This window comes from Caretta caretta, chromosome 5 (genome assembly GCF_965140235.1).
Source record: "Caretta caretta isolate rCarCar2 chromosome 5, rCarCar1.hap1, whole genome shotgun sequence".
Taxonomy (NCBI): Eukaryota; Metazoa; Chordata; order Testudines; family Cheloniidae; genus Caretta; species Caretta caretta.
Genome location: NC_134210.1, coordinates 5213464 through 5237841, shown reverse-complemented (window position 1 = coordinate 5237841; position 24378 = coordinate 5213464). Strand labels below are relative to the sequence as shown.

Sequence of the window (24378 nt, the reverse complement as noted above, 5' to 3'; positions counted from 1 at the left end):
CTCTGTCTTTCCTTTGCTATGCCCAAATTCCTTTCAGGTACAGTTAATGAGGTGCCATAACAGAAGAGATGGCTGGGGCTATGGAGTAGGGCACTGGATTGGGATTTGGGAGATCTGGATTTTGTTATCAGCTCTGCTACTGTCCTATTGGGTGACCACCGGCAAGACACTATGCCTCTCTGTGCCCACCCTTTGCCTGCCTCATCATTCAGCCTGTCAGCTCTTTGGGGAAGGGACCATTTCTCACTATCTACATTTGTACAGCACAATACCCCCCACCTGGGGGCCCTATGTGCGCTATTGTAATTCAGTAACTCCTGACTTAAAGTCATCCTGGTTATTAGCATTGTTTCGTTGCTGATCAATTAGGGAACATGTTCATTTAAAGTTGCACAATGCTCCCTTATAACGTTGTTTGGCAGCCGCCTGGTTTGTCCACTGCTTGCAGAAAGAGCAGCCCGTTGGAGCCAGCTGGTGGGGGCTTGGAACCAGGGTGGGCCAGCATCCCCCCATCAGCTCCCCGTTCCCCATAGTTCCCTGTGCAGCAGCCACCCAGAAGGCTATTAATTGCCGGGCAGTTCAGCTGTCCATGGGGGGTGGGGGGGGTGGGGAGAGACACAACGGGGCTCAGGACGGAGAGAGCTTGCTGATAGCAGCTGCTGTCTCAACTTCCTGATCTACTTAAAAAGGCAGTGTACTTAGAGTGCGGTCAGTGTACTTAAAGGGGCAATGCGCATCTCTCTGCTTTGTAGAGTGTGAGGCTACATTAACAACGAGTTAACCCTTGGGGGCTCAGCCGAGTGCTAGTTCATCATTCAGCCGCAAGGCATTCCCTGGGAAATATCCCCCCCTCTGACTTCACCACCTCAACCAAGCTTCACAGTCATCATTGCTGTGTACAGTATTAAATTGTTTAAAACTTATACTGTATATATATATATATATATATATAATATAGTCTTTTGTCTGGTGAAAAAATTTTTCCTGGAACCTAATCCCTCCTATTTACATTAATTCTTATGGGGAAATTGGATTCGCTGAACATCATTTCGCTTAAAGTCGCATTTTTCAGGAACATAACTATAATGTTAAGCGAGGAGTTACTGTCCAAAGAGAAGGTCTAGCTAGACCAGATCCAGATAGAGTAGGACTTACTCCCAGCTCTGTACCATATACACAGCCCCAAATTACACCCCTCTATTCTGCAGCCACCTCATCCTTCAAACCCATCTGTAATTTACCACCCACTCTCAGCCCTGCGTCTCTTTCAGCTCCATTGCTTTCCAAGCTCATGCTTCCCATTGAAGAGCTCCAGTCTGGAGCCTGCATGGGGGTTTGTGTAACACAGACAGCGGGCTGCAGCTTTACCCTTTCCAATATAATGGCAGTTGGTCTTGGTGTACAGTGCCACTCACACTGAAGGAAGGAGGCAAAGCAAAGGGGTTGAAAGTGTCTTTTATTCAAAATGAATAGTTTGAAACATGATACATCAGTGATCATGTGACCCTCCCCCTCCAAAAAAATTAATATTAAACAAAATGCAAACATTCCCCTCTGGTTTTGGTTAGTGGGAGTGATGTCCATTTGGAAAAAGGCAGGGCCAAGTTTCATACACACAGAAATAAGAGAAGTCAGGAGAGAAACGCTATTTGCAGTAAAGGAGCTCTGCCCAGGTTCTTAAATGAAAGTTTAATCATCATCATCTACTCTTCACGTAGATAGCAGTTTTGAAATTTGACAGCCAGCGTTGCAGCAGAAACATGTACTGGGGCTGGATTGGTGGCATAAGTGAATTGTGTTGTTTTGCCCCAGATGTATGTCATGTTTTTTCCGCAGCACTCAGCTGTAAGTGAAACGTGTCATGTTAAAATAGAAAATGCACCCTGCACTGTAAATAAGCAACTGGTCAGGGCCCCAAGTGATTTTTCTGGACTGTTATTGTGAATCAGAGAAAGAGCCTTTCTTTTCACTTGACCAAAAATATGGCCCTCACCCGAGTAAGGTACTTCAGCCTGGGCCTAGCTTTAAGCCAATAAATAGTCCCATTAAAGACAAGTGCATGCTTTGATACCTTGCTAAATCCTGGGCATGGTGCATTCTCTGGGCTACATTCTGTTCTCACTTTCACCAGTGTTGAATAACTCCAGCGTCAGCTGGGCTATTCCCTAGTCACACAATGGAACTGGGAGCAAAACTGCCTCTCTTCTTGCCCTTCGCTCTGTTGATCTTCCAAAAGAAAATGGCACAGGGAACTTCCCCTTATCCTGTGGGAGAAGGATCATCTATAGGCCAGCCCTAAAGGTACATCTTTCCTTGTCTGCAGAGCTCACGAAGGAACAAAACCCTCCAACAAACCAAACAGATCTATGTTTTTACAACGGACTATTTATACATCAAGCCCTGATCCCTGAGAAATTAGATGGGGGTGTAGGGTAGGGTGGGAAGGAAAACAAGCCTGATTTTTTGAGGTTTTTACATTTTAAAAAGAGCAATTAAAAAGGCCTTGTGACTCAGATTTAATTTTATAGAACATCAAGTGTGAAAGTAACCTACAACCTACATTCATCACTGCTGATGCAACTGTTCCCACAAAGTTGTTGCAGACGGACCTAGGTAGTTAAAATTCCCTTTATTCTCCCAAAGCTATTTCAGTTAACAGGAGAGTTGCGTTGTTTCTTCAGTAATTAAGAGAGTTAGAAAACTGGTTAAAATGAACATTAGAATCTGACTTGCAAAGGCATGTGCAGATTTATAGCACTGTGCAAAACCAATACAGTAGTGCAGGATTAAAATAAAAATAATAATACAAACATAATCTGAGCCACCCCTGCATCAGGCCCAACTGCAGCTCAGCCACTCCCAGAGGTAGGGCTAGACAGACATTTGGGTGGCAAATCTGAACCAGTCCACCCAACTCCATCTCAACAGGTATTTCCTTGACCCTGGGTTTTGTGCAGTTACCCACCTTACAAGCCTAGAACAATCTATGTCACTTCATCCCTTTTAGTGGTACAGTAAGTAGAATTCAAGCTACGGGACATTCCAGTGTGGAACCCTTGCATTCGGAAAGGATCCGAATCAATCCATTCCCAGTCCCTCCTAGTTCAGAGCTGGGATTTGTGCAGCTGAAGTCTTCAGGCTCACACTGAAAGCACAGCCAGGCACGTTCTCCCCCTTTAGGATTCCCTCCTCCACCCATACCCCAGATTTTCTGCACTGGAGACAGCTGTTTTGTAGGGACACTGTCATGTCCATCACTCCTCTTGGATAAAGGGAGGGTTGGGTCATTTCACCAGTCAATATAGCCAAACCCCATGCTAGCAGGAGATGCCAAGGGATTAATGGTGCAAGGCTGCTCTGGTCAATTTGTACACAGAGACCTTATGCGCTGTACTCAGAATCTCTGATCTTATCCAGATGCTGCAACAAAGCTGCCCTCCGAAGAATCCTTCCCCAAAACTATGCATACGTCTAACCAAAGGAAACCCCCCCACAAGAGTTGAAAATGAGGCACAGTTAGGAGTCCTCCAAGCCTTGACGTATTTTCAATGCTTAAATCAGTTTGTTACATTTCAAGTCGCACCATAGGAGTGGGTCTAACCTGGGGCATCCAAACTATGCAAGAGCAAGTGGCTAATGTAGCCTTTGGGATGAGCTCAGGCCGAGCACCTACATTGCACATTTAAGCTTAAACCACTTGAATTAGAGATCAAGCACACAGCATTCGCTTGCATTCGCTTGCACCTGCATCTTCCTTGATAGGAGATTAGAACAAGGTGGCTGCTGGAATTCACCAACAGCAACTCAGCTCTTGCCTTGCAGTCCCAGGGCCACATCCTGCTAAGGATGAACTCAGGAGCCATAACTGCCATTGACTTCAATGGTGCAAGATCGAGCGCCTAGGACAACAGTGGCTGCTATCTCAGCCAACCCCAGGCACTGACCTGGGGACTTCCAGAGCTAACACCACAAGTCTCTACAGCTTGAGACAGAGAGCTAGGCTTCATAAGAGGGGCAGCGGTAGACTCACATCCTCTGTGGCTCAGGTACAGAGGACAAAGGGTAACACTCATTCACAGGTCAGTTAGAATTGCATTTTACCTTCGGGCCAAAACTTCAGATTTCCTACTTCGAGAGTGACATGGGGCCAAGTTTTCCAAAGTGCTCAGCACTCAATGGCTTCCACTGAGCCACTCGTTTCGGAGCCTACATGGGAGCTAGTGAGCATTGGGCTTTTTAAAAATAGCAACAAACAGAAAAAGTGACCCAAGAAACTTTAGACAAAATGGAGACCGTTAGAAGAGACTGTCCATGCAATATGAGCTTAATCGGACTCGGAATACCACAACCTTTCTTTGGAAACAATGGAGAAGCCTGATCAGCACAGCCCTGTTCAGTGCAAACGTCGTTGTTTTTCACATGGATATGTAGGTCGGCAGCAAAAGCGGTGGATCTGTTTGTGCGCGGTGGGCAGGCACCTGCAGTCTCAGGGGAGTGTCACATGCACCTTTTGAGAGGTTATTTTGCTTCTGGCCATTCCTCTGACAAATAACCAAGCTGCAAGCACATTTTAAAAGGGGAAAGAGAAGTATCGGCAGGATAGGTATGTAACAAAGAAATCCATTTTACTCCCTTGAAAGAAAACACACCGGGTGAATGTTGTTGCTCTATGGGGAACAGGGTTAACAGCAGAGACGGTGCTCTAGGAGGAGATCCTTCCAGTAGATATTAGCAACGGGCTAGGATGCAATAATGCAGCCTGCCCGGTGAAGTAACATACAGTTAAAATACTTGCAGGTAAATCGAGTAGCCTGGCCCGCCGGGTACTCGAGAGAGTAGGGAGGTTGGGCATTTGAGTCCAGACCAATGCTGGACTAAGGAATAAAATATATAGTTTGATTTATCCTCTTAAAAAAGTCATTTTTCAATAATATTTGCCACATTATAAAATGTAAGGCTAGTTGTGCTATAGTAACCCATTGCTTCCCATGTTTGAATCATTCCCTGTTCTCTTCCAACATTGCTTTCACCCCTGGGATCAGAGCTGTCCTCCCTTTGTTCAGCTGCAGGCCATCTTGGCAACTTGCAACAACTCCAGGACTGCATTTCATTCGCATTAAAACTGAGCCGACTGCAGCTGCACTCGCGATTGGGGAGAGGCGTGGCCCAGGAACTACGGGCCCCAGCATGCACTGCTTCCTGTTGAAGCATGCAGCCTTTCATTGAGCTCAAGATGGAGCACTGCACTATGGGATTTGGATTCATAGGCTGCACCTAGAAGAGGGGGGCCTATGGCAAACATTGTAGGCCTCCCAGGGGCCACGTTTCTAAAGGAGAAATAAAATAATTAAAAAATACCAAAACAAATACATGCTGCACAGCTAAAAACCCAGGGGTGCGTTGACCTCTTGAACTCAGAGATTTGAAAAGGCCTCAGCTTCCTGCATGCATCTTGTGATGCTATGATTCCTTCTGCATTTATATATACACCACAGCCCAAACTGGAGCGCGTCTCATTGACAAAATAGAGGAGATTTAAAAAACAAAGTCCTGTTAATTTCCCATTCCCCTACAGCACCCCCCAAAGAAACGCACTGTGCATTTAGAATTATTTGTTTTAAGATCCTAAAGTAAGGCATGGTTATCACAAAGATTAGAGTGGACGGAGGAGTCTGTTAAGATACCCAGAGGAAATAAGCAACTTCGTCCAAGTCAACGGGATAGTCTGTTAACAGGACTGGGGTCTTCTCAAACAGCTCCCCTTTGTAACTGCGCCATTTGCCAGCCGGGAGGTACACATCTCGCTCTTGCTTGCCCAGCTCCAGGACAGGGGCTACCATGAGGGTGTCCCCAATGAGGAACTGGGAGTCGATCTTGTGAGCGAATTCATCCCTGGGAGAAATCCACCAGATGGGCCGTATGATGGGGTCTCCCGTGTCGGTGACCTCCCCAGCTAGCTCCAACAGGAGAGGGGCAACCAGGGACTCATGCAGCTCTGTGAACTTCTGTGCAATCTCAATCACTGCCTTGTCGTAGAGCCAGGGGGGTATGGAAAACTGCATGGAGGGCATGAAGGCCGACAGCTCCAGCCAGCGGATGTACAGCTCCTGATCCGGGATTTCAACAGCACCTTCCGTCTTGTTGGGGAAAAAATTACCACCGATCATGTCAGCTGAAATGAAAGGATACCCCAGCATGCTAATGGTGAGCACTGTAGGGATCAAGGACTTGAGGCCAAGCTCATATCCCCAAACCGAGTCGCGGTCGATGATGCGGAAGAAGCACGAGATGTTTTGGGACTGGTAGCCGACCCTGACTTCGGCGAGCTCGTAGAACGGAATGGCCATTTCCGTGTACCGTCTGGACCAGATGCTGGGATCCGACAAGGGCCTGAAGGTGCTGAACTGCTTTGGAAGGTAGCTTACCTCACCAGCGTCAAATTTAAAGGACGCTATGCCATACTTTGACCGCAGTTGTTTCAGGTGGCTCTGAAACCACTCCCTGGCTGTGGGATTGGTAAAATCCAATATGGCCCCAATGCCGTTCCACCACTTCACCATCGCGGGGAGTTTCCCTGTTGGCTCCTTGATAAAGAGCTGCTGCTCTATCCCCACTCCAAAATTGGAGGAATTGTAGTTTATAAAGGGATGCGTCCACAGGGTAACTTTAAATCCCTCTTCTTTCAGCGTTTTGAACATTTCTGTCACATTAGGGAACTTTACCGGATCAAAGTCAAAATCGCCATAAGTCTGTGTGTACATGTCATCAATTTCAATATGGCTGCAATTAAACCGGAACTTTTTAATCTTTTCTGCAAAATCTAGAAGTTTATCCTGGTCAATATGATTTTTGTACAGAGCCCGTGTAGACCAGGTGGGGTACCGGAAGGCGTTTTCTGATGGGATCTTAGAAGGCTTGTTGAAGTACCTACGCACCATGTATTTGTGAATAGAGGTCACATCCGAACCGACACAGACACGGTAGCTTAGCTCCGGGAAAGGCTGCTGCCCAAGGGGCGGTTTGTAGGGAGAATCCTTATACCTGGCCTGAAAGAAGAGCGACCGTTCACTGGCGTTAAACCCCAGGTGGAAGGGCACCGAGTCGTTGATCTTTATAGCCACCGCTTTTGAGGACAGCCAGTACCTTTCCAAGATGCCTCCAAAGCTGCCCCTGAAGGAATACACATCGCTCGTCACAAAGGGCATGGGCTCCTGATACCCTGGCAGTCTGATTGGCCAGTGCTGGACGCTCATTTCACAGCCCCCGTACCAGTGAGCGTCCTCCCAAAACATGGTGTGCTCGACCACCGTGTCTCCCACAAACTCCTCCCAGCGGACGCGGTAGCACATCACCGTGTCCTTGGGCTTGACAGTCTGAATGAAGAAATTCAGCTTCCCTCTGTCTGACCTGGTGCAGCTTAAAATCTCCCCTTCTTTCGAGCAGGACTCCAGATCGAGGGTGCCCGACTGAAAGGCCAGTCTGAAGACCACCTCCCCGTTGTGGTTTTTGATGATGAACCCATCCTTCCTCAGGTCCATCAATTCCGTCTTTAGCCGCTCCGCCTTCCTGAGAGACGCCGTGTAGTAGCACCAAGCCACCACCGCTGCAATGAACAAGATGAGCCCGACGATTATTGCACCGATCATTGGCTTCAGCTCCTTGGACGGCTTCGGCTTCACCAGGTTGAAGTTTTCCGGCAGAAATGTGTACATGATGCTATTCTTTCTGAAGTGCTCGCTCCTAAACAACAACAAGACGGCTGATTTTAACAAAGCCGAAAACGCTTAGTTATTTCTGGTAGAGTTCTTGTCAGGCTCTCAAAAAAAGGAAAGGAACAGTGGTGTATGCAGCTGTGATTTCTTCTCCAGATCCCTTCAACCCCTGAACAGTGGTGTCTGAAACAGAAGGGGGAAAAATACATATAAGCATCCTCTAAGTCAGGGGAGGGCAAACTTTTTGGCCCGTGGGCCACATCAGGGTTGCAAAACTATATGGAGGGCCATGTAGGGAAGGCTGTGCCTACCCAAACAGCCTGGCCCCTGCCCCCTATCCACCCCCACCAACTTACCGACCCCTGACTGCCCCCCTCAGAACCCCTGACCCATCCAACCCCCTTGCTCTTTGTCCCCTGACTGCTCCCTCCTGGGACCCCCCCACCCCTAACCGCCCCCGGGACCCCACCCCCATCCAACCCCCCCCGCTCCCTGTCCCGACTGCCGCGCCCCCTATCCACACCCCCACCTCCCGACAGGCCGTCCAGGACTTCCATGCCTAACCACACCCCTGCTGCTCCCTGTCCCCTGACCGCCCTGACCCATATCCACACCGCTGCCCCTGACAGGGCCCCTGGGACACCCACGCCTATCCAACCCCACCCCATTCCCCATCCCATGACTGCTCCCCGCATCCAACTGCTCCCTGCCCCCTTACCATGCCAGAGCCGGCCACGCTGCCCGGCAGGAGTGGTGGGCCAGAGCACTGGGGCGCGGCGCACTGAGGCTGCGGGGGAGGGGGGACAGCAGGGGAGGGGCCAGGGGCTAGCCTCCCCGGCCGGGAGCTCAGGAGCTGGGCAGGATGGTCCCGCGGGCCAGATGTGGCCCGTGGGCCATAGTTTGCCCACCTCTGATCTAAGTCAAAATATATTACAGCAGAATGTAGAGATCAAGCAATAATGGGGCCCGTTTGCACCAGGCACCATACAAATGGAGTAGGAGGCAGTCTCTGTCCTGAAGAGCTAACAATCTAAAACAGACAAGGGAGACAGGGTGGCGAAGGAGGAGAACCATCCAAGCAGAGTCAACAACGTGATGGAGGCAAATGGCATGTTAATGATACGGAGAGAGAGAGAGAGAGAGAGTGTTTAGTTAGGAGGGGGATCAGCTAAGTGGAAAGCAAAGCGCATGGAGAGGGGACACTGAAGGAAAAGGGGGACAGGGCTGGGGAGAAGAGGGTAAGAGGGTAGATGTGGAGTGAAGTAGAGGTGAAAAGACTCTGTGGAAGGCAGAAAGGATGAGCATACAGCCAAATCAGCACAGGGCAGAGGAAGTCCCATCAAAACTTTAGAAAATGTGCTGGATGTCCCAAGGTCCCTGCTTTGGCTGCTTCTGCTCCTACTGGCTAAAGCGGTGCTCCCCAAACTGTGGGGGTGCAGAGGAACGTTTGTGGGGGGGGGCATGGTGGGCCCTGGGCCAGCCCCCATGGGTGGCAGGGAGGGAGCACCACCAGATCTGCTCCGACCCCAGCTCCTGGTTATGGCTCTGCTCTTGGCCCCATCCCCAGCCCTGACCCCAGGCCCAGCCCCGGCTGCGGCTCCGCACCGGCTGTGACCCTAGCTGCCGGCTTGGCCTCAGCTTCCTTCCAGCTGCGGCCCCAGCTCCACACCCACTCCCAACCCCGCCCCCAGCTGCGGCCAGCCCAGGTCTCAACCTTTGGCTCCCGGCCTGGCTGCGACTCCAGCCCCAGCCTTGGCCCTCGGCCCTGACCCTGCTCCCAGCCACGGCCCCGGCCCCGGCCCCAGCCCCAGGTGTGGCCACACTTCCCAGTCCTGGGGGGCGTGAGGTAAAAAGTTTGGGAACACTGCCAAAGGCAAATGCAGTTTTCATGTCAAACTGACTCACCACATTTCCATTTGGTTTAGCAGACCAAAACAATCTTTCGATTCGGGACTGTCAAAACATTTACCAAAAACATTACCAACGTTTCTTTTTACCAAAAATTGTCAAAACATTACCAAATATTTTTGATTCAGAACTTTCCATTGAAATACCAATTTCTTTCATTCAATGATTCCATCCAGTTTGGGATTAAAACAAATGTTGAAACACCAGAATTTCCTGTAAAACAAAAATTCTGATTTTTGTTTAGTGGTAGCCAGACTGCATGTGTGTTGAAGGGAAGACGTTAATCAGAGAAACACGGCACTAGGCCTTTCTAGTTTTAAAGGTCTGGATTAAGGCATTAGCTTGCCTAAAACTAGAGGCCAAACTGAAAAGTTTACACACCTTTATTGGGCAGTGCTAATTAACAGCCATAGAAGAGTAACCAGGTGACGATCTCCAAGCAACCAAACTTAATTTTATCTATGTCTAAGGGCATGGCTACACTTGCAGATGTCGAGCGCTTTGAGTTAAACCCACCTTCAGAGAGCGCAGTAGGAAAAGCGCTGCAGTCTGTCCACACTGACAGCTGCAAGCACACTGGCGTGTCCACATTTGCGGCATTTGGAGCAGTGCATTATGGGCAGGTATCCCACAGAGCACCTCTTCCCATTGTGGCACTGTGGCTTGTGGGAAGGGGGCAGGGGGTGCAAGGCATTCTGGGTCCTGTCCCAACGCCCCATGATGCATCAGTTCGCATCCCAGCAATCCCTCTGCTTCCGTTCACAATTGGCGCCATCTTTCAACATTTTTTGTACCATGCGCTCTGTCTTCCCTTTCGGTCTGCAGGAATAGGGCCCCAACTGCTGAGGAGCATGCTGACGAGTCTCGCCAGCACGTCACGTTTGGCAGTCGAGTTATTCCTTAAGATCCAAAGTGACAGTGAGGACTCAGACGATGATATCGATGTGAGTAACACACAGGACACAAGATTGCTTGTGGCATTCACGGACATGCTCACCACCGTGAATCGGCACTTTTGGGCTCGGGAAACAAGCACTGAGTGGTGGGATCACATCGTCATGCAAGTCTGGGATGACGAGCAGTGGCTGCAGAACTTTCGGATGAGAAAAGCCACTTTCATGGGACTGTGTGAGGAGCTCGCCCCCCACCCTGCGGCACAAGGACACGAGATTGCGAGCTGCCCTGCCGGTGGAGAAGCGGGTGGCTATTGCAATCTGGAAGCTGGCAACTCCAGACAGCTACCGATCAGTCGCTCACCAGTTTGGAGTGGGGAAGTCAACCGTTGGAATCATATTGATGCAACTTTGCAGGGCCATTAATCACATCCTGCTCAGAAGAACCGTGACTCCAGGTAACGTGCATGACATTGTGGATGGCTTTGCACCAATGGGTTTCCCTAACTGCGGAGGGGCGATAGATGGGACGCATATTCCAATTCTGGCACCAGCCCACCTAGCCTCCAAGTACGTTAATCGGAAGGGGTATTTCTCGATGGTTCTCCAGGCGCTTGTGGATCACCGTGGGCATTTCATGGACATTAACACAGGCTGGCCTGGAAAGGTGCCTGGAGCATGCATCTTTCGGAACACTGGCCTGTTCAGGAAGCTGCAAGCCGGGACTTTTTTCCCCAGACCAGAAGATCACCGTAGGAGAAGTCGAAATGCCCATTGTGATCCTGGGAGACCCCGCTTACCCTTTAATGCCGTGGCTCATGAAACCCTACACAGGGAGCCTTGACAGCAGCAAGGAGCAGTTCAACAACAGGCTGAGCCGGTGCAGAATGACTGTGGAGTGTGCTTTTGGTTGTTTAAAGGGCTGCTGGTGCTCTCTGTATGGGAAGCTGGACCTGGCTGATAACAGCATCTCCGCGGTTATATCCGTGTGCTGTACCCTCCATAACATTTGTGAAGAGAAGGGGGAAAGATTCACTCAGGCATGGAAATCGGAGATTCAACACCTGGAGGCTGAATTTGAACAGCCAGAGAGCAGGGCTACTAGAGGGGCCCAGCGTGGGGCTGCAAGGATTAGGGATGCCTTGAGGGAGCAATTTGAGGCTGAAAGCCACCAGTAATGTCTGGCGCCCTGCACGAGAGTGAAGTGCAGTGGTTCCAATGTTAGTAGAAATCTGTGTTTGCTACTCTGACTTGCAGTGCCTGTTGCTTTCCTAGGCTAAGGTATCTTTTACATTATGCAATAATAAAGAAGTTTTCAAAGCAAAAAAATCCATTTAATGAAAAGAAACAACTGCTTGGGAAACAGGAAAGGGCAAGGGGGTGGAGTGGGGAACGGTACAATCACAGATTTGCGTATGGAGTGCTGTGCAATGAGTGCTGAACTTCAGGAGGGCTATACTGCCTGGTGATGGGGGTTGAGTGCAGTGGGTAAGGGTTGTAGTTTTCAGGGCTGGGTGGTGAAGCTACAGGTGTTGGAGGCAGCTGGTGGCGATAAGAACCCGGATGTTGGGGAAAGTGGGTTGGAGGTGACATGGGGGCACAAGGGAAAGAGTTTTGGGACAAGGGCTGCAGGGGCAGGCGGGTGAGGCAGTGCTCTGCCTGCATGGCGACGAGCGCCTGGATCGAGTCCGCTTGGCGCTCCATGATGCTTAGCAGCCGCTCCGTGCTTTGGTGCCAGCGATCCGTATTCTACTGGCGGACCCTCCTTTCACTCTCCCGCCACTCCTGCTCTTTTTGAATTTCATTACTTGAATGCTGCATGACTTCACGCAGCGTGTCCTCTTTGCTTCTGCGTGGCCTCTTCCTGATTCTTTGCAGCCTCTCAGCTGGTGATGACATGGACGACTGAAACCTCAAGGTTTCATCTGTAAAGGCAAAATGCAACACTTAGCAGAGGCAGCATTGTTCACACCAGACAGAGCAATGATTCCCCCGTACTTAAGGGCAAGCACAATCTACACAGTAGCATAATTTGCCCGTCCCAAAGCAAGCGCACATAACCCATGGGAGCCCCAAAATGGTGAGTAAGCACAGGGTCAAGGGGGACTGATTCTTTCATGGTTTGGGTTCTATGCCTTGGGGAGAGCCAACAGCGGCAGGGGGCCCCTAAACTGAACACTGCCCCCACATTTTCCACAGGAGTTCATCCTGGAAGATATCTCACTGCTGAGGGTGACCTGGGAAGCAAGGGAGGGTCTTGTACTGCACTGCAGCTTCTGCCCTGGCCCATATGCAGTTTGCCTGTGTGCAGCAATGGTCCCCCCGCCCCTCACAGCACAGTGGTGCGGACAAGTTAGCCTTACTGGGGCAAGGACCACAATGGTTCTCCCAAGAAACCTGCACAAGCGCATTGCCCGAGTTCTCACTGAGACCTTTGAAGAGATCACTGAGGCTGAAAATTGCGATGTGAGAGAGCACATCAATGCCCTATTCCGCATCTAGGCATGCATGCAGCCCTAACTCTCCTCACCCCAAGAGCCCGCACCAAATAACTTCCTTCCCAAAATAAAAACTGCTTACTGGGAACCTCCTCTGATGTTTGTCCTTCCCCAAACACTGGCCGCCGTGACTGGCCACCTTCCTCCTAGCTTGAGGACAGCTCCTGGCTGCATGCATCTAGGGATGCCGGGGTGTATTCCTCCTCCGGAGCACCCTCGTTCCCACTTTGCTCCTCCTCCTGCCTTGTTGAACTGGGCTCTGAAGTGTCCATGGTGGTACTCGGAGTGGAGGTGGGTTCGGCCCCAAGTATCGCGTCCAGCTCTTTGTAGAAATGGCAGGTCGCAGGGGCAGCACCGGAGCGGCTGTTTGCCTCATGGGCTTTGCGGTACACATTCCGCAGCTCCTTCATTTTAATCCTGCACTGCTGTGCGTCCCGATCATGGCCCCTTTCCATCATGTCCCTTGATATCTGCCTGAAGGTATCGCAATTCCTACGGCTGGAGCGCAGCTGGGACTGGACAGCTTCCTCCCCCCAAACACTAATGGGGTCCAGCACCTTGCCATTGCTCCATACTGGGGATCGCCTGGCACGTGGAGGCACGGTCACCTGGAAAGATTCGCTGAGAACACTCCACGCCTGGCTGAGCAAACAGGAAAGGGATTTTCAAAATTCCCAGAGAATTTAAAGGGCTGGTCTGACGGTTGGTCACCTGAGGGCAGGGCAGTAGAGTTCAAAGTGATGACCGGAGTGGCTAGAACAGGCATTGTGGGACACTTCTGGAGGCCAATCAGAGCGCATTAACAGACCAGGGCGTCCACACTGGTGCCGCGGCGCTCCAGGGGGGGCGCACAAAAACGTTATTCCACTGGCCGAGGTGGAGACCAGCAGCGCTCTAGCCACGGAGTCAGAGCGCTCTTCGTGCCTTGCCAGTGTGGACGGGTAGTGAGCTAGTGTTCCTGGGGCTCCTTTAATAGGCTGTAACTCGCAAGTGTAGCCAAGCCCTAAGTCTTCGCCACACAGTTAACTCAAGTTGTCTTCACTCAATTAACAACGGTAGCATGAGAACAGCCTCACTGTGGAACACCACTCAAACTGCACAGAGTGGCTGGACTGTCAGCTAACAAACAGTGCTAACTGAAGCATTAGCCGATTCCCTCTCACCCACCTCTTGCATTCTCTCTAATGCAGCTTGAGTCCTTTGGGGCGCAGACTGCTGTCCATTACATATCTCTACAATACTTAGCACTCTGGAGCCCTGCTCCTTGATTAAGATTCCTAGGTACAGTACTGCCTTAATATGAATGGTTTAGAGTAAAGGGTTCTGTTTCCCAGCCAAGGGGCAACCCAGTCTGATCTGTTGCTTTTATTTTTAGCTGCTTTGTGAGTTGCATTTTTATTATGCCAATTGCACAAGTCTGAGCCTTTATATTGGCTTTTTAGCCACCAGAAGGTCCATTTGAACTGGGATTGTGGTCCTCAAATCCTACTGACACCTTGTCAGTCTAATATCCCATCGCTCACAGATGCTGCATGGCACGCTGCACGGGCCAGTGTCTCATTAAAGCAAAGAGAGAGATGCCAGATCTTCTGGAACAAACACTGCTGCCTATTAGAAAGATTTCTAATGGGACTTAACTGGAGGATATAGATTTGCTGCTCTCATGTTTGAGGCTGATGAGGTGGTTACGTTGCCCACACACAAAGAGCAAATGCAGATTCTTGGGCTGATTTTCTTTTTAAGATTAAGAGGAAATTGCTTTTTTCCTTGTTTCAAAGCACTTGCTCATGGAAATAATGGGAGCCCCTCTGTTACACGCTGCATGCCTTCAACGCCTACGGAGGGACAGCAATGGTTACAAGCCCCTAGTGAGAATACTGCAAAGGAAAGCAAAAATTGTGCATGCACTACAAGGATATGCATAAAAGCTGTAGCAGGAAGCCAGGGAGGATGTGGCAAGATTCTAGGCAGAAGCTCTAGAAGTGAAACAGAGGAAGGCTAACCTTGTGGCTAACACTGTGTCCCCCATTGTATGCAGTGTTGTAGCCATGTTGGTCCCAGGACGTTAGAGAGACAAGGTGGGTGAGGTAATAGCTTTTATTGGACCAACTTCTGTTGGAGAGAGAGACAAGCTGTCGAGCTACACAGAGCTCTTCCTCTGGGAAAGGGTCTGGAAAAGGCACTCAGTGTCACAGCCACATACAAGGTTGAACAGGTAGTTTAGCAGAAGCACATATTCTACGGGATCATTCAAGGTGAAGTGCCCAGTTAACACCCCTGTAGCCATAGGACAAAAAGGGGGATACAGATTTCATGAGTGAGCACTTTTTATTGGCGGTTAGCTAATCCCCATCCTCTGAACTGTAACCCTTATCATAGAATATCAGGGTTGGAAGGGACCTCAGGAGGTCATCTAGTCCAACCCCCTGCTCAAAGCAGGACCAATCCCCAACTAAATCATCCCAGCCAGGGCTTTGTCAAGCCTGACCTTAAAAACTTCAAAGGAAGGAGATTCCACCACCTCCCTAGGTAACCCGTTCTAGTGCTTCACCACCCTCCTAGCAAAAAAGTTTTTCCTAACATCCAACCTAAACCTCCCCCACTGCAACTTGAGACCATCGCTCCTTGTTCTGTCATCTGCTACCACTGAGAACAGTCTAGAGCCATCCTCTTTGGAACCCCCTTTCAGGTAGTTGAAAGCAGCTATCAAATCCCCCCTCATTCTTCTCTTCCGCAGACTAAACAATCCCAGTTCCCTCAGCCTCTCCTCATAAGTCATGTGCTCCAGTCCCCTAATCATTTTTGTTGCCCTCCGCTGGACGCTTTCCAATTTTTCCACATCCTTCTTGAAGTGTGGGGCCCAAAAGTGGACACAGTACTCCAGATGAGGCCTCACCAATGTCGAATAGAGGGGAACGATCACGTCCCTCGATCTGCTGGCAGTGCCCCTACGTATACATCCCAAAATGCCATTGGCCTTCTTGGTAACAAGGGCACACTGCTGACTCATATCCAGCTTCTCGTCCACTGTAACCCCTAGGTCCTTTTCTGCACAACTGCTGCCGAGCCATTTGGTCCCTAATCTGTAGCGGTGCATGGGATTCTTCCATCCGAAGTGCAGGGCTCTGCACTTGTCCTTGTTGAACCTCATCAGATTTCTTTTGGCCCAATCCTCTAATTTGTCTAGGGCCTTCTGTATCCTATCCCTACCCTCCAGCGTATCTACCACTCCTCCCAGTTTAGTGTCATCTGCAAACTTGCTGAGGGTTACAGAAGTTGGTTCAATAAAATGTATTACCTCACCCACCTTGTCTCTCCTCTGTGCTCCTTATTCTAACAAAGCTCCTTGTTCAGAGATAGAAGAAAGCAAAGCTGCGTGTGATTCCTCTGCATTATAGCTAAGGCTACGATTTAGTCACAGGTATTTTTAGTAAAAGTCACGGTCAGGTCACAGTCAATAACCAAAAAGTCAGGGCCAGTGATCGGTCCATGAGTTTTATGAAAAATACTCCTAACTAACTCTTACCTACTGATGGTGGTGGGGCGGTGCTCCCGCAGATGCTGCTGCTGCTCCTGGAGGTGGGGGGTGGCCAGGGGTCCTGCCTCTGCGGCTGCTCCTGGAGGACTGCCGCTGCTGCCCCGGGTGGGGGTGGCCTGGGGTACTGCTGCTGCTCCTGGACCGCTGCTCCGGGGCAGCGCCCAGGACCAGTTGCCTGGGGCAGTCCTGGGGTCAGCTGCACTAGCCACTGCAGCTGCAGAAATCACGGAGGTCCTGGAAAGTCACAGAATCTGTGACCTCCGTGAAAGATTCGAAGCCTTAATTATAGCCTGACGTACCCCATAAGGGTTACAGTTAAAAGGATGGAGGATTAGCCCCATGGAGCCAGCAGTAGAATAAACTTCTAGGAGAAGATCAGGTGAATTCAGGGTCTGACCATCTCTAGGAAACTCTGCAAAATCTTCCTCTTCGAAACAGTTTTACCACCACTGAATGACACCTGCAACACTGATCCCTACCCCGTCTAGTCAATAAACCCTATTCAACAACAAAAACACCCTGAAACAAAACAACAAAAATTTTAAACAAACAAAACCATTATCCTCAAAAGGGGGAGACGTACCAGAACCTCCATGAAATCCACTGCTGTGAAATGTGCACTTTTATCAATTTTGATATCACACCAAATGATACTTGCATTTTATATTACCGTGCATAGATTAAAGCATGGGAGGAAGTGATACTTTGGGAAGGAGATGGGGGTAGAGTTATCAGGGGGTGACCAAGCCACGACTGCTTTTTATAATCAGTTTAATAGATCAGGTTTTCACTTCTTCAGGAAACTTCAGAACTCCCCTCTCCACAAATTTTCTGGTATCAGAAAACCAGAAACCCACACTTTTTGTAAGCTTCCCCCGCCCCCCGAAGCAACATAATTTTTAACCAACAAACAAGTGTTCAGTTTCCGATTTTTACATCAAAATACAGAATTTCAGTTTTGCTTAAACAAATAAAATGACCAGTTCTACTGGATAATAAAGACCCATGATTTTAATGTCTCACTTTCCATGCTGCTACCTAGGCATTGAGTTCCCTCATTAATTAAAATACCAGAAATCTTTGCTTTTGTTCAAGGCCTTGCTAAAAATCTTCCCTCTTTTCAACCATTATTCCCTTACTAATCACCTCAGCCTCTGCTCACAACATCCATGCCTTTGCTGTAACACTTGTTGAAAAACCAAAGTTTTCTGTCTTAAAACTAGAACCAACAGGACTTGTGGGGAAACATGAATATCTAACTCCATGAACTCTTATCTCAGACTTCACCTGCATTCCATCTCTGTCTGTTGGTGCTCTGACTTTGCAAGCACATTTTAAACTCTCTAGCATTGAATTCAAAGGACTACGTGTGTGTGCAAATTTCTGCCTGCCTGCAGGATTAGGGACTTGGACAGAATTCTTATCAGCGCTTAGTAAACAGTACTCCTGTAAAGCACCCTGCATGCCCTTGAGCCTACATGAACAACAGCACGCAGGCAGCTAACTTGTGATGCTAAAAGCCACTTTGTAATCCTTGGCACCAACGCTCCAGCAGGAAGAAATAGCAAGTTTCCTCCTGGGGGAATTCTGTGTCAAAAAAATTAAATATTTTAAAATTCTGCTGCGCAACTGGGGCTGTCGGGTTCGGGCTGCCATGTGTGGGGCTGACAGCTCAAGCCTGGCCATGCATAGGACTGACAGTGGGAGATCACAAATTCTGCAGGGGAAAAAATTTTGTGGGGAACATAAATTCTGCACCGCGCAGTGATGCAGAATTCCCCCAAGAGTACAAGTTGCCATGTCTCAAATGGCGAAGGTGCCTAAAGAAGATAGGGGTCTGCTTTAGCAGTTCTGACCATTACCTATTATTTTCCAGTCCTAATTCCAGCAATGGCCAATGTTTGCCACTTCAGAGGGAGCAGAGAAATACCCATGTTACTCTCCTAGGAACCCATCCTACAATGACCAGGACCCATTAGGAGTGGGGCCCTGTCAGGGTTCCTTCCCCACTCTGAACTCTAGGGTACAGATGTGGGGACCCGCATGAAAGACCCCCTAAGCTTATTCTTACCAGCTTAGGTTAAAAACTTCCTCAAGGTACAAACTTTGCCTTGACCTTGAACAGTATGCTGCCACCACCAAGCATGTTAAACGAAGAACAGGGAAAGAGCCCACTTGGAGACGTCTTTCCCCAAAATATCCCCCCCGCCTCCCAAGCCCTACACCCCCTTTCCTGGGGAGGCTTGAGAATAATATCCTAACCAATTGGTTACAAAATCATCAAAGACCCAAACCCCTGGATCTTGGAACAATGGAAAAATCAGTCAGGTTCTTAAAAGAAGGATTTTATTAAAAAAAAGAAAGGTAAAAATCACCTCTGTAAAATCAGGTTGGAAAATACTTTACAGGGTATCCAGATTCAAAACACAGAGGATCCCCCTCTGGGCAAAACCTTAAAGTTACAGAAAACAGGATAAACCTTCCTCTTAACACAGGGAAAATTCACATAAAACAAAAGATAAACTAATCCGCCTTGCCTGGCTTACTTACCTTTACTGGTTGCAATATTGGAGACTTGGATTAGGATGGGTTGGAGAAGATGGATTTGTCTGGCCTCTCTCAGTCCCAAGAGAGAACAAACACGTAAACAAAGAGCACAAACAAAAGCCTCCCCCCACCCAAGATTTGAAAGTATCTTGTTCCCTTATTGGTCCTTTGGGTCAGTTGCCAGCCAGGTTAGCTGAGCTTCTTAACCCTTTACAGGTAACAGGATGTTGCCTCTGGCCAGGAGGGATTTTATAGCACTGTATACAGAAAGGTGGTTACCCTTCCCTTTATTTATGACAGGCCCTAATCAGGTGTACAACGCTGTAGCGAACGGGATCCCATCCTGACTTCCTGCAGAATAAGCAATTCAGAGGTTAAACTGCAGAGACTGAAGTGCAACCACCTGATGATACACAGCCACTTTCCACTTACCATCATCCTTGAGCCCGGGAATGAGGGAACCCAGGGCTCTGTGGCATTTGGCTGCTGTACAGCTCACTTAATTAAACCTATTGCCCATGTGGGCTAATCACCCCTTAATTCCACAACAATCTCATTATTTAAAGTAACTGAAAGGCTAGAAAGCTAAAGGCCTCTGACTGAGGGGTGAAGAGATTTGTCCAGTCCAGACTTCACAGGTGTTTTTCTCTTCATTCAGTCTTCGAATAGCAGTCGTGTCCTTTCACTTTCTCTCAAACCTCAGGTTCCCTCCAGTTCCTGACTCACTCAGTTTCTCTCTTGCTGCATCTTAGCTCTCAGTCACTGCTGACTCACAGAATCTCTGTGCAGTGGTGTTCTTATTGTTTTCCATGAGCTGGCAGTGCCCATGTGACTGCACTGCTAATGTTACAGGGAGATGGGATCATAGCCCATAAGGAGGGGGAAATGGGACATACACAGAATGAAAGGGCAGCGTGGGAAGGAGCATAGCATAGTGGACAGAACCAGGCTAGGCAGGTTGAACTGCCTACCTGGGTGACCGTGGATAAGTCGTTTAAGCTCCCCTGGGCCTCAGTTTCCCTTCTGAAAACAGAGCTAAAATTTCCCTACCTCACATAATCCATTAATAATTATGAGGGGCTTAGACAACTGCAGTGAGGAGAGCCATGGAAATAGATAAAATCTATTGTGACACTGTCTCCTGCAGCCTTTGCATTTTTAAAATCTTTTGAGCCTCTCCAAACTCTATAAACACAAATACAGCCTCAGACAGGCTACTGACCTGGTCTCTAGTGCCCAAGGGTTTAACTTCAGTTCAATGCAGGTGTGCTCCAGGAAAGACTAAAACTCTTCACTTGGGAGGGCTGGGATCAGCCCAGGAGTACAGAACTAGTTAGAACTCCAGGCTCAGTAGTTCTTTATTCACTCCTTCATGTCTTGTTGGAAATGCTATTTCCTTAAGGGCTGACCGTGGCTGTGTTCTGTTTTCTCAGTTAAGTCATCTGACCACTTTGCAGTCTCTACCTCCCTGGAAAATGGATATGTTTGGGTTAATCCTGTTTTAGAGATGGGGAAACTGAGGCATGGGAAGGGGAAATGACTTGTCCAAAGTCACACAGCAGGTCAGTGGCAGAGCAGGAAATAAAACCCAGGGGTCTGAGCTCACAAGCACTTGTGCTAGCCATTAGGCAATACTTCTCCCCTCAAACACATGAGGACCAAATTGATGAAGTGCAACTCTCCTCTGGCTGGCTGTGAAGGAGCTAATAATGAAAGCCAGAATTGATGATGACTGAAGGAATTCTTCATTGCCTATCTAGACGGGACGCCACAGACCAGAGCACGGGTGAGCGGTGAAAATCCACATAGATGCACTCAATCCAAGTTATCACAAGCACGACATTGCTGGGATGAAATTTTGTCCCCATTAAAGTTAAGGTCAAAACTCCCGCTGATTCCAATGGGGCCAGGATTTCACCCCTGGAACTTGCAGCCTACTTATTCAACTGAGCTGGGGCTCACCCTGGAAGCAAAACAATGGGGTCAGGCAGGAGCCTCTTGACTCAAAATAGGAGAGCTCTGAGCATCTGTGTTGGAGGCAGAACTCCCTGTAGGCTTCGGAGCTAAGGAAAAGCAGGTGGGACGCTACCCAGTAGACTCACAAGAACCCATAGGGCAAAACCCTGCTGAATTTCAAAAGCCTGCGGTAAACAGCAAAGATGTTAGAGCTGTTGTATTCATTTAGACAGAATAAGTGGTAACATATCCCAGACACTGCAACATTAGACAGTGTTAAACAAAGTTTGGGGTTTGTTACACAGAGATCTCTGCCTGTTTAGCACCATGGCAAACACTCCAGGAAACATCCTTTTATTAAAAATAAGGAAAAGAAGGACAAACAATGAAAGCCTTTGAAATGTAAGCCTCATTTAATGCCTTTCACTTTAACAACTTCCCTTCCCTTTAGTTGTAGAGAGTTTTTTAGAAGGGAGGGGGAAAAAAAACCAATCACCTTGTTTGACAGACTCTCAGATGTATCAGAGATTGTCATAACTTGTCCTTGTTGGGGAAAAAGAGAAGTTAGTTGAGATGGGCTGGTGTCACGGTTGTTACAGGTTGATCCCATTTCAATCCAGGTGGTGTTGATGAAGCCAGTAGAGGTGGTGATGATGTCTGGGTCCCTCTCTCTGGCTCGGTCTGGTCAGGGAATCTCTCAGGATTAGGACAAAGACAGTGGGGAGACAGTGAGGGTGGCAGCCATGATGGTGAAACTTGCTAATTTTAATCCTCTAAAGTCTCTTTCTTTAAGGACCCACAAAAAGAGCGATGGGTGGAATAGCCCATCCCCTCATTATTTTGTCCACCCGTTAGGCCTAGTTTCCAACACACCAATTTGGGTTAAGTTCTGGTTCCACTTTTCTTGTTTATGAGGCATGATATTAACACAGTTCTTGAGGTATCAGGCAACCTTTTGGTTTGGACTCATTCAGTCTGTCTCCTGTCTGTACCTTTTCCCTTCATCCCGCCCCTTCTCTGCCCCCTCCTCCGAGGCTCCCCACCCGCTGCTTGCTCCTCTCCACTCCCTTCTGGAACAGGGGGGTCGCCATGGGGCGATGGCCCCATCACTTTTTCCTGCCTTTAGCAAACGACAGGGGGAGGTGGGTAAGACAGAGAGGAGCAAGTGGAGGGTAGGGGGAGGTCTTGGGGGAAGAGGCGGAGTGGTGGCGGGAAGAGACGGAGAGGGGGCGGGGTCTCAGGGGAAGGGGTGGAGCAAAGCACAGGCAAGGCCATGGTCCGGGCACTGGTGGGCCCCCCTTCGCCTTCTATGGAGCTTCACTTCCGGTACTCTAAAGGCAGCGGTGGTCTGGGGTGCCTCTGGAGGGGAGCCCGCCACATCCACAGCCTTTCCCTCCTGCATGGCTGGACTTTTGGGGAGAGAGGCTTAGCCTTCCCTGGCCTCTTCAACGCGCTGCCCATGAGGGGCGGGTTAGTAGAGAATCAGTGCAAGGGAGAGGTTGTTGAGGAAAACAGTAATAGAAACAGTTCTGTAGGCTAGCTTGCAGCGGGCGAAGGTGTTTTGTCCTGCACACTAATTCTTTACCTCTCCAGAAATCATTCCAATCACTGTTTATTCAGTAGAGCTGGTGGAGAGGGGGAAGTATATTTCACAAGTAACTTCCAAAAAAGTGCGTGCGTCTTTTCTGAAGTTTTCAATGGAAAAACTTTATTCCCAGGTCAGGGAAGCAAAGAACACTCTGACTTTACATTACCACCCCATCCCCCTGCGCCCTCCCCCAGGGGGGTGAAGTGAGCTGGGGAAATGTTGTATTTTTCTGACCAAAACTAAACAAACTCACCCCTTTTGATTTTTTTCAAAAAATGTTTGAACAAAAACTGAAATCTTGTGAAAACTTCTAATTTTGTTAATCACAAAAATGTAAAAAACAAACAAACAAACAAAAAAACCCAAAACAACAAAAAAAAACCCACCCACCCAAACCCTGCTTTGTTGGAAAACATTTTGATTAGCTCTAATGGTCAAAGAAAGATCTTCTCAGATGAGATTTGCAAAGAGACAGAGGGACACAGGGAGGGAGAGAAATATATAGGCAGATGCTTGACCATTAGGCATGTAAACTGATGGTTGCTCGGTTTCTATGGGGCCTCTTTTTTCCTTGTGCTCATCTCTTGCCATTCTTGTGCTGCCTTCCAACGTTCTCTCGCCCTCTCTGCTCCCCTTCCTGTTCTTGCTTTGCGCTTTCTAGTCGTACACCCCCGGCTGAGCCAGGCAAGCAGGCGGCCAAGTGAAAGCTGTTAGGATCTTGGCATATCCATGCTTCAAAACAGGATTATAATAACCCTCACTTGCCTGTTGCTGCCTAGAACATGGCAGGAGCAGCATAGATGGGCTTTTGCCAGTTAGAAAAAGCCTTTGGTAGGGTCACTAGCACTCATTAGCAAAAAACCAAACAATCTTCCCCCCATGGGGGTGTGTGTGTGTGTGTGTGTGTCTTTTTGTCCAAATCTAATGACTTTGCAGTGTCTCATAAGCCTCCCACTAATTATGACTAAGGCTGCGTGTCTGTCACGGAAGTCACAGATTCCATGCCTTTCTGTGACCTCCGTGACTTCTGCAGTAGCTGGCTCAGGGGCTGCTCAAGCCAAGCAGCCCCTAGGCCAGCAGCAGTTTGGGTGTGGGAGGGGGCTCAGAGCTGGAGCAGAGGGTTGGGGTGCAGGGCAGCACTTACATCGGTGGGGGTCTCCCCAGTTCCCACCGGCATGTCCTTGCAGCTCCCTAGGTGGAGGGGCCAAAGGACTTGCCAGCGCCCGCAGGCACCGCCCCCAAAGCTCCCATTGGCTGTGGTTCCCAGCCAATGGGAGCTGTGGAGCCAGCACTTGTGGCAGGAGCAGCGTGCGGAGCCCCCCAGTCGCCCCTTCCCCTAGGAGCTGCAGGAACAGGGTGGTCGGAGCCAGGTGGGGAGCTTGCCAGCCCTGCTGCCCAGCCTTCCTCCCCCAGCACCAGCAGGGGTCCCAGGTCATGCGCCGCCACCCGGCCCCCTCCACCTCAGCACCAGCAGGGGTCCCGGGCTGCATGCCTCCGCCCGTCCTCCCCCCCTCAGCACCAGCAAGGGTCCCAGGCCGCCCGCCGCAGCCCGCCCCCCCTCAACCCAACCAGCGCCAATAGGGGTCCCGCCCCCCTCCCCCCCGAGCACCTGCGGCTCCCCGGCCCAAGTTTTAGTTAAGGGTATATAGTAAAAGTCATGGACAGGTCACGGGCCATGAATTTTTGTTTACTGCCCATGACCTGTCCATGACTTTTACTAAAAATACCTGAGACTAAA

General features: G+C 49.4%; 1 protein-coding gene across 15 annotated transcripts in view; it reads right to left on the bottom strand.

Moving 5' to 3' along the window:
• Positions 1-1439: 1439 nt before the first annotated feature.
• Positions 1440-24378, bottom strand: part of LOC125636717 (myogenesis-regulating glycosidase) — a 35996-nt gene continuing 13057 nt past the window's right edge. For 3 of the 15 annotated variants that reach the window (XM_048850282.2, XM_048850283.2, XM_075128332.1), the window contains exons 4-6: positions 19529-21746; positions 10137-12438; positions 1440-7895 (exon numbers count right to left, since the gene is read on the bottom strand). In XM_048850282.2, the coding sequence (XP_048706239.1) occupies positions 5676-7712 (2037 nt within the window). In that variant the 5' untranslated portion in view covers positions 7713-7895; positions 10137-12438; positions 19529-21746 and the 3' untranslated portion in view covers positions 1440-5675. The other 12 variants (XM_048850288.2, XM_048850281.2, XM_048850286.2 and 9 more) reach the window with 8 other exon arrangements.